The 10,253-nt window shown below is 48.7% G+C and overlaps 1 protein-coding gene across 1 annotated transcript in view; it reads right to left on the bottom strand.

Moving 5' to 3' along the window:
• Positions 1 to 299: 299 nt before the first annotated feature.
• Positions 300 to 10,253, bottom strand: part of LOC105289263 (heat shock protein beta-8) — a 12,841-nt gene continuing 2,887 nt past the window's right edge. The window contains exons 2-3 of the mRNA XM_011355851.2: positions 5,411 to 5,474; positions 300 to 1,298 (exon numbers count right to left, since the gene is read on the bottom strand). Of these exons, the coding sequence (XP_011354153.1) occupies positions 1,139 to 1,298; positions 5,411 to 5,474 (224 nt within the window). The 3' untranslated portion in view covers positions 300 to 1,138. The remainder of the gene's footprint in view (positions 1,299 to 5,410; positions 5,475 to 10,253) is intronic.

Raw genomic sequence — 10,253 nt, 5'->3', positions numbered from 1 at the left:
TGCAGCCATCTTGCAAACATGAGGATAGAACTGGTAGACTTGTGGGAAATGGCAGAGAAAAAGGATGGAAATACTTCAGGTTTTTGGTGGCGTAACAGCTGAAAAAAATAACTGTGAGATCACTCATATATAGACCTCTTGTAGAGTTAGACAATAGATGTTTGTCATTTAAGCCACTATTTGTTGGGTGTTATTATTTGCCACCACGAGCATTCCTAATTGATAGTGAAAATCTACGTGGGATAGCATTTAAATCCTCAATCAAAAGAAGCACGCGAGGCTAAGAACATCAGCTCCTTTATTATTATTATTATTATTATTATTATTATTATTTACTATTATTTCCCCCTAAACAACAGCACAATTCAAAAAACAATGACACACATGTCCCACCCACATATATAATACCACTATCCTGCCAGCCAGGCTGTTTGGCCTTTGCTTGGTTCCTGGTGGAGCTGTCCAGAGACAGCCCCCTCTGTAAAAATCCAGACGTGGACATAGGAGACAAAAGAAAGGGGGGACTTTAGCCAGAGGATAAACTGAAGGGGTGTCCAGAGTCCTGGGGAGTAGAATGTGCTATAAATGCCGAGGTGGAAGGCAGAAGGCACTATTTGTTTTTATGTGGCTATTGAATAATTCTCATTTGGGGATATAAGACCTGTCTATCACCTTTTGTAGGCCAGGGCTGCAGAGGTGAGCTAAAGGGTTCCATCAACCAACCATGGTGCAGGCATGGACATCGGGAGCCTAGAATAGGAATCTGGGTGATGCGAGGTCCCCAGAGAAAAGCAACCCTTGCATTCACTGCAAGATAAGATTCAATGTGAAATGTTATGTCCCCTTTTATTTGTTTTGCAACTACAGAATGTGCAACATTTCAATAAAGATAGAAAAGGTAAAGAAAGAAAAACTCCCAGCATTTTGGCCTAACGCAACCGAGCATGACTTGCCAATTGCGCCCTCTTGTGGAAAAACCTAGTAGTACTACACTATCCAGAGACTGGTCAATTCACCTCGACCCCAACCTTTTAGTCACACTAAATCTATGAGTTCAGCTAAAGTAATATATAATGTACCCTGGAATCAGAGAAGCCCTGGGGTTGGGGAGGGAACAGGATAGGCCAAGACTAGGGTCTCAAGTACAGGTGACTTCCTGGCTGTCTTGGGGAAGCTCGTTGTTGAAACTGCTCTCTCCAAATGGTGAGTAAGGGGGGACCTGGGGAGCTTCGATGATCAGTAGGCCCTCTGGGGAAAGCGAGGCAAATACTGTCGCAGGATCCACCTCTGCAGGAAGTCTAGGAGAAGCACAAGATTTTATTCATTTATTATTTTAATACAACCTAAACATTCTTTTATTCATTTGAAAGAAAATATTTTTGACAAGAGCTGAGGCTTTGGGGACATACAACGTTGGGTTTGAATCCTGGCTCTGCCCCTTTCTAGCTGTGTGTGTAATCTTGGGAAGGTCATTCAATCACTCTGAGCTTGTTTCCTCTTCTGTAAAATGAGGTTAATAATATTAAACTTGTACAGTATTTGAAGCTCTCAAATGAGACAAAGAATCCGAACACGCTCTGCAAATGGTAAAATGCTGCTCCCACAGTAACTGAAAAGGGGGCTGTGGCCCAGTGTTTGATCCTAGATTGAGGTCTCCACTTAACACTCACAACTGACCAGCTGCTGGCAGAAATGGCCACCACTACCTTCCCTTTATAGAGCTTAAGTAAGGTGTTACTCACAGCAGGTGACACAATTTCATTTGCCATGTGCCTGCTGGAGAGTGCTTCACTACAAAATGCATTACTGATGGAATTAATGGGGGAATGGGCAACTTGACAGATAAATGGGGTCAGGCTGGCAACATGGCTAGACTTCAGATGGCACCATACTCTGTGATGCTTGCTTAGAATGAGCCATGATTTGGGGGGCACATCTTAAGTATCTCATAGCAGGTGATAATTGGTTTGTTCCCAAAATGCCTCTGGAGGCATTACCTGTTTAGAGCTTTATAATGGGCCCAGAACAGTTAATAGGTAGGAATCAGTGTGCCCATGGCATAGGACATTTAATAGAGACTTGGGGAAACCAAATGACAGGCCCAGTGAGAGAGAAAGCATCAAAGATGGGATTTCTGAGCCCATATCTAGTTCCAGTTCTGAAGCTATTTTTATGATTTTTGGATTGTTTCGGGTGAACGAGGCTATCTGGGACAAAGTTTCTTCAACAAACTATTGGAATTGTGAGAACATGTGCGTGGCCTCATTGGGATGCCATTATTCAAAATAAGGATAATTAGGACCATCAGAGCACTTCCTGTGTGCCGGGTACTTCACCTGGATCATTTCGGTAATCCCGCCAGGCGAGCTCTGTTACTACCCCGCCCCCCACCCCATTTATAGACGAGGAGATCGAGGTCAAAATGGTGAAGTGAGTTGCCCAAGGTTACATAGCTGGTAAGTGGCAGGTGGGAATGGAATTGGAATCTGGTCTCTGAAGTCCGAATAGCTGACTGTGATGTTCTACTGCTTCTCTGGCACTGGACTTTTGAAGAAAAAGGACCAAGGGCAGAGGGAGCCAGGAAGTTCAAACACCACGAAGCTTTCCTGGCCCAGGCTGGCTGGCTCTGCCTGTGATAAATGCGCGGTTACAGATCTTGATGAGTGAACCAAGAAGTGAAGTAAGCCCATCCCTGTCATGGGCAGGGACCTTCCTGGAGGGCCTGGGGAGTCTCTAAGCAACCTGTAGCCACACGAACTACATCTACCCAGGAGGCGCCTGCCAGACTGGAGCCGTGGAGATTAACAAGGGGCCTACTGAGAAGGATGGAAAAGAAGAGAGAACTTGGGCAGCTGCCAAGTCAAGCTTTTAAAGCAGAGACAAGGCCAAAAGTCCCCCTCATTGCTGGGGATGGGCCAACTCTGTTTAACTGTTCGCAGGCCAACCCAGCGGACACCTCGTACAATGTGACAGGGTTGCCGTGGTCCAGAGCATGGATGTTGCAGGCAAGGAAGAACTGAGTTCAAATTCTGACTCTTCCTGTGTGAGCTGGGGCTAATGATCTTGCCTCCCTGAACCTATTTCCTTATAGGAAAGGGGGGTAATTAAAATATCTACCTCTTAGGATGGCGTGAGAATATCATGGGATGATGAAAGCGCCTGGCATGCAGCAAGTGCTCGATAAGTGTTAGCTTCTACGTTGTTATTGCTGTCGCCTTGACAGCTGTGAATATTTTTGTACGCGTTGCTGTGTCATCGAACCACAGAATGTCAGAGCCCAAAAGAATCTTCTTGATTGTCCAGGACAACGCTCTCATATTACACATGGGGAAATGGAAGCCCAGAGGTAGGAATAGACTTATTCAAGGTCCCTCATCAGGTGGCCCGGTTTGGAGGTTTTAAAAAGATTAGTTCCTACGGGCTGAGCGCTGAGTCTGTACCCCCTGCTAAATTCTGCACCCACATCCTCTCGCTCCCCATCACAGCCCGTCCGTGAGGGAACGCAGGAACAGAAGCTCAGAGCAGTTCAGCAATCGCCCCAAATCACCCACTCACTTTATCATGGAGCCAGGATTCCCTACGCCCAGGGGTGAGATTCAAAAATACTTAACAACTGGCACAGCTGGACCTCGACCAACCAGAATGGATGGCTTCACGCCACAGTGATGGAGGAGGACTCTGGGGACAGGTTCAGGATGGCCGATTGGCTCGGGTGGGGTACTTGGGGGATTCAGAGCAATGGCTAGTTCAATGTTGTAACGAGCAGCCCAGCTCAGCTCCTGGGCCCCAGCTAAAGGGCAGCTTTCCACATTTCTATCTGGTCAAATAACTCCCAGCAAGCTCTTTCCTGGAGGCCTCAGAGATGACGAAGTCCATGAAAATGGCCATCTTTTTAAGATGATTAATCCCGCTGACTCCTTTCCGGCCCAGTCCCTTTCACAGCTTTGCCCTGCCTGTGACTCCATCCCGAGAAGATTATTCGAGCCTCTGGAAAGAGACGTCAGCCCCCTTCCTCTCCCTTGCCCCTTTCTTTCCCCTCTTAGCGACGCTGGATCTGGCTGCCGTACCCGGGAGAGGCGTGGGGCTTGGGGATGGCAGGCGCGTGGAGAGAAACGGTCTGGCGTTTGCCTTATCTGGAAGTATCCGTGCGCTTCCAAGAACTCGAGGGCGCCGGGTGGCTCAGGAACGGACACGCAGCGGGAGAGACAGGACTGCAGAATCCCGGAGCGGGAAGAAGCCTCAGCGTTCAGCTAGCGCCACCTCACCAGACGTGGCCCATTTCGCCAGGGCGAGGGGTGCAGTTAAGATTCAGTAACAACAACGGCGATTATAGTGATAACGAACTGCCGCTTATGACGAGCCACGGGTGTCTTTCACGGTGCCACGATCCCATTTCGTTTCCAGCTGGCAAGTCCGCGAGGCTAGAATCACCGTCCATCCCTCTCACTGATGAGGAAGAGGCCTTCCTCGCTCCAGGAATGAACTCAGTGTTCCGGGACCAATTCTGGGCTGTTCTGAATTCTGACAGTTAGGACCGGGGGTGTGGCCTTTCACCTCCGGGAGACTTAGTTTCCCCCTCATACAAGGAAGGGGTGTCTCTGCACACCATCACGGCAAGCAAAGGCTAAATGCAACGGTGTCCGGGCTAAGATGTTGAGGCCACAGGTGCACGTAGTGGAGGGATGCCGATTAGGGAGCAGGTGTGTCCATGAAGCACCTAGCATCAGTACCTCGCTGTCAGTCTCTCTTCCCTACAGGTACCGCCATTAGGGCCTCGGTGTCGCTTGGCTCCATCGGCTCAGCCTGGCGGTTTCCTGCTGCGTGCGTGATTCCTCCAGGCTGAGCCCTTCTCGATCCTCTCAGCCCTTCCTTGGCCCCGCTCTCTCAGCCTTAGAGCCCCTTCCGGGTAGCAAGCGGCGATGTCAGGAAACCTTCCAGCTTCATTCCTGCGGATGCTCTAGGGAGGGCACACGTGCTCCCGGCCAAGTGAGAGATAGAGCCAAAGCCTTCCAAACCTTCTGTTAGGGCGTTTGGGGCATCAGGGGAGGGTCTTTCTTGATGGTGGTGGACATCCTCCTTCGGCCACACCACGTGGGGAGGTGAGAGCCCCCATTTTGGTGGACAAGCCATCTTGCCTCTCTTAACCTCTGATCCTTCACCTACCAAGTGGGATTGTTCATACTCATCTCACGGGCCACCGAACAGACGAGATGGCGCAATGTAAATGCGCCCCCTCTTTCTGGGACCCTATTGCCGGTTTGCTGTGTCATTTTTTTCCCCTTTGGGGTGAGGATTCAGTTCCCTGGCCCAGGGGTTGTTTCCCAGAACAGGGTGCAGATCCCAGACCTGGGGTCCCAGGCACCACCGCCCCCCACTCCCGGCCTGAGATCCGCACTCCCTCATGACTTACTGGATTTTCTTGGTGAAGTTCTTGGACACGATGCCACCTTCTTGCTGCTTCTCCTCGTGTTTGCCTGGAAGGGAGAGCAAGGCCACAGGTCAGCACATTTACATCCCTTGGGCATCCACTTTTCGGGCTTGGATTTGAGTCCTAGCCCCACCCCCGCCTCCCCGTGTGGCTTTGGGCTTGATCTAGAGGCTTCCGTTGTCTAAGCCCTAGGTCCCTCACCTGAGCCCACCTCCCGGGCTGTCGTGAAGATGAGATAAGACGATGGACAGGACAGGAGGCCTTGACTGTGGTTTGTGGATGCTTACATGTTCGTCTTAGGAGATCCCAGAAGCTGGGCCATATGTTGCACTGTAGCTTCTAGGTCTTGCCTCTGACCCCTGAACCTTAACCAGCCAGGTGAACACTGAGGTTAATGTCCCAGAATGGGTGGTGTGCCACCCAGCTGGCTTTCCGGGCTCTGAGGGTGGGCGGCTTTCTCCCTTGGTTACCAGTGTGGAAACGGAGGCCCAGTGATGGGTCAAGGTCACCAGGCAGTGTGTGGCAGCCCTAGCCTCCGAACCAGCACTCTCTGAATCTAACGAGCCTTGGGGTCTGAGGCTTCTCTGCCGGTCCGGTCCCAGCGGCTACTTAGTTCTCTGAGCCGCGTTATCTCTACCTGGTCTTGAAAGAACCGCCCGGAAATAATGCTTCAATCTGCTAACAAAAACCACCCACACTCTCCAAAGGGGGCCCCGCTTAAGAAATGATCCATGAGACGCCATGAACGTGAAATCCCACCTGCCCCGCCTCCTGCAGGGTGCAGGGGGAGGTTGCTTTTTTTTTTTTCCTCAGGAAGAAAAACGATGAAATTACAAGAAGGCTTGGGCCTAACCTGGCTATCATCTTGCAATTTATAGAACAAATTCTGAGCCTCTTGGCTCCTCCCCGCACTCTTATTTTTTTAAATGGAGGGAGTGTCTCTCATTTCTCTTTAAAGGAAGAATGAGTGCCCAGCAGAGGTCCTCTATTATTATTCACTCCTCATTTGTGGCGCCACATTCCAGGGCCAGAGAACCCTCATTTCCGGGGGAACACCCTTCTGAGGGACTAGGCAATCTAGGCTGTAAATAACTTTATGGGACTGAATGTCTGTCTTTCTACAGTCCAGATTTTCAAAAGCTGACTGTTTATAAGTAATTAAATTATGAATTTTTGTATTATTCGTTATCCCTTTATTAATAACTTCTTTCTGATTACAAAATACAAGTGATGTTAGAAAATGTAGAAAATAAAGGAAAAAAAAACAAACCAGAAGCAGCCATAATCCTATCGACCCTGGGGAAACCACTGGCAACATTTTGGCATGTACTCCAGACTTTTCTTTCTACGTGACTTAGAAATGCATAAACGTTATATAGTACAGATGTATATCACGTATTGTATCAAATGGGATCATATTGTACGTTATGCCTAAAACCTATTTATACATCTGGCGAACACATTATAATTATTTTTCCGTGTCACAGCAAATATTCTTTGATGCGATTTTTAATGGCTGCGCAGCATCCTACTGTGAGAACATACAAGTTCACTTAGCTAGTCCCCGCCTTTCGGTCACAGGTCTCCGACATAATCTCACTGCACCGAACATTGTTATAGCTAGATCTTTGCAACCTGCCCGATGACTTCTTTAAGACAAATCCCAAGTTCTAGCATTTCTGAAGCTTGATCTATATCGCTAAATTGCGCTTAGGAAAGACTATTAATTTCTTCTCCCTCCAGCTGGGCCGAAAGGGTTGCCTCTGTAGGAATTCGTTTTTAAACTGGAGAGTTTGGCTAGCCAGAACATGCCATCCTGTGAATGTGCTGATGCTCCCAGAGTTATCCTGACCTGCCAAGTCTGTGACCACCAGCTGCCCAGCTCCAACTCAGGCCTGTGGCCAAAGGAACACTGTTTGTCCCCTGGTACCCTCCCCAAAGCCTGGGCCTCTAGAGGCCTGCTTCCCTTGGGGACAGGCCAGTGCCTCTGACTCAGCCCTTTCGAATACTTGGTGTCCCAAGAATAATAAAGGATGATGATGATGATGATAAGAATAAGAATAGCAAACTCTTATATAGCACTTACTTAGTGTCAGCCACTGTTTTAAGCAGCTTACCTATACCGACTCCTTAAATTTTCACAACCACCTTCAAAAGCAGGTTCTTTTATTATCATTTTGTGGATGTAGAATGGAAATTCAGGGAGTTTAAGCAATGTGGCCAAGGTCACAGCTTGGAAGTGCTGGAGCCAAGGCTCGAAGGCAGGTAGAAGGGTTTTGGACTCGAATCTCTGCTCTGACATTGACTGGAGTATCTCTACTCTCCTCTGAGCCTCAGTTTCTTCTCTAAAATGGGGGTGATGTCAACTTCCTAATTACTGGGTTACCCTGAGGAGTCAATGAGAGTGAGTCACAAGATTGCTTTGTAAGTTATAAATATGCTGTGCGAAGGTAAACGCCTTTGGTTTATTCTGATGTTCGGGGAAAAGACTGCTCCCCAGAAGCTACCCCTCCCTGTCCATGCTCTGAAAATAGGACATTGGGGTGAGGGAGATGAAGCTCTCTGAGCAGGGGTAGCTCCAAGATTCCCATAAAGGGGGCCCTGAGGAGGGGGCTAATCTGCTTGAAAGAAGGTGTTGCTAGCAGGTGCATCTTGAAGTTTCATTTGCATATTACTGGAATATCTATTTATTGGAGAAGTTTAAGGATTATGAGTGATTTTTTCCTTTCTTATTTTGCTTTCCTATTTACATTTTCTACTGTGGAAATATTTTATTTATGTCAACGGAAAAAGTTATTATGATGAAACAAAAAAAAGAAAGACTCATCTGGTGGCCGGGGGGAGCCAGAGGCCCCTCACAGCCACCATTTTCTCAACATGCCTCAGAGAAATGTAGGTGCCAAGAAGGAGGAGGCATCAGCACTTTGGAGAAAGCCAGTGGCCCAGCTAAAGAAAGAAGGCGCTGTTTCCAGGGGAGGCAGAGGCCCTGGGATTAAGAAGAAGGGGCGGGAATAAGGCCCTGGGGGCTTTCCATTCCCTTCCTGGGCCAGGGCCTGGCCCAGCGGCCCATGAAGGGAACATTTCTTGGCTGGTGGCTGCAGGGCGTGTGTGTTGGAGGAGGGGAGGTGAGAGGCACAATGGAAATTCTCTAGCCCAGTGTTATCCAAACACTTCCCTGGAACTAGACACTCACATGTGGTCAGATAAGACAGACCGTCTCTCAGAGATTCATAAACTACATTAGCAAACTCAAGGCTCTGATAAGTCCTGCAGCGAGGAGACCTGGTTATAATTTTGTTTTCGTCTGGCACCTTCTGGAATTCTGGGCCTCCTCCTCCCTCCATTTCCCGAGATACTTAGAGACATTTTACAGCACACCATTTGGCAAATACCGATCTACTCCCTCTTCTCTAAGACCAATGGTAAAGCCGAGGCCCAGGAGGTGGTAGGATTTGCCCAGGGCCACACAATCAGAAGCAGATCCGGCCATCCTGACCGGGAACAGTCTAAGCAGGCCTGGCTTTGAATTTCAGCCGGTGCCATGGGCCTCAGTTTTCTCATCTGTAAAGTGCGTGTAACCTTCCCATATTTCCTTAGAAGTCCACCTGAGGAGCCAGTGAGCCAACCTGTGTAGGCATTTAGCACAAGGCCCCACACAAAGTGCTTGAGGAAGACTAGGTCTGCCACTTGATGTAGGATGGGGGACCGCCTCTGACTGCCAATTTCCTTCGACAGTTGCTTTCTAAATGGAGCCTGAGATACCGACCTGAGTTTTTAGAACTCTTTTATGAGAGCCTCTGTATGCACTCTCAGAGGGTCTGGATTCTCTTGGGCTGAAGTTGCTGAGTGCACACCTGTGAGAATTTTACAACCTAAAAAGACTTTGTCTCTCTTTGTCTTAATGAAGTCCCTCAACGACCCCATTTTTCAGATGGAAAATGATCTGGGATCTAGGCCTCGAGCTGCCAGACCCTACTGGTTAAGAAGTACCTAGAAAGGAGAATGGAGAAAAAGCCCTTCAGGCTGGACAGAAATCTCCACAGGGCATGGGGGACCCTCCAACCTGGGGTGGAAGACTCTAGAATCCTAGTTAAAACGAAGGCAGGAGGATCGGTGATGATCATCACCCTTTTTTACAGAGTGCTGGGCGGGCGCTCTCATTAGCTCCATTCCACAGACATTTATTATCATATACAGTCTGCTTATTTGTTATCACATACTGTCTGCTTATATTTATTTAATCTTCCCTACAGTCTTATGGGATAGATGTTATTATGGTCGCCGTTCTGCAGATGAGAAAACCGTGGCTCAGAGCGGTGAAAAGACTTTCTTGTCCACATCCACCCGGAAATTGAACAGCAGAGTCAGGATCTGAACCCGGCTCTCAAAGACTAACCACCATTTATGATTTATTGGGGCCTTGCTACCGTGGCCGGCATTTTAAGAACAACAACGTCAACTTGAATAACGACACTGAACCATTGTGTTTCAGGCACGTGTCACAAGCATCACCTCATTTAATACAACACTCCTTATGCCGTGTAGCCCTTTGAACCCTGATTTCCAGATGAGAAAACAAAGCAGAGAGAAGTTGAGTAATGTGTATATCCTGCTGGTTAGTGGCGGAGCCGGTTTCAAAACTCCTGCCTGCCTCCCGGCCAACTCACAGAGCCCTGGCTGACCCCTGCTCCATCAGCACGCGGCCCCAGCTTGTCTCCTGGCCCATCACACCAGACGGAGCCTCTGATGTTTCTAATTCCGCTCTGCTGGGCTTTGAAACTCCCCCCAAACGCCGCCCTGCCAGGGCTTGTCCCTGCCCAGCTTG

This window comes from Pteropus vampyrus, unplaced genomic scaffold (genome assembly GCF_000151845.1).
Source record: "Pteropus vampyrus isolate Shadow unplaced genomic scaffold, Pvam_2.0 Scaffold23, whole genome shotgun sequence".
Classification (NCBI taxonomy): domain Eukaryota; kingdom Metazoa; phylum Chordata; class Mammalia; order Chiroptera; family Pteropodidae; genus Pteropus; species Pteropus vampyrus.
Note: the sequence above shows the minus strand (reverse complement) of the source record. Positions and strands in the feature narration are given on the sequence as shown.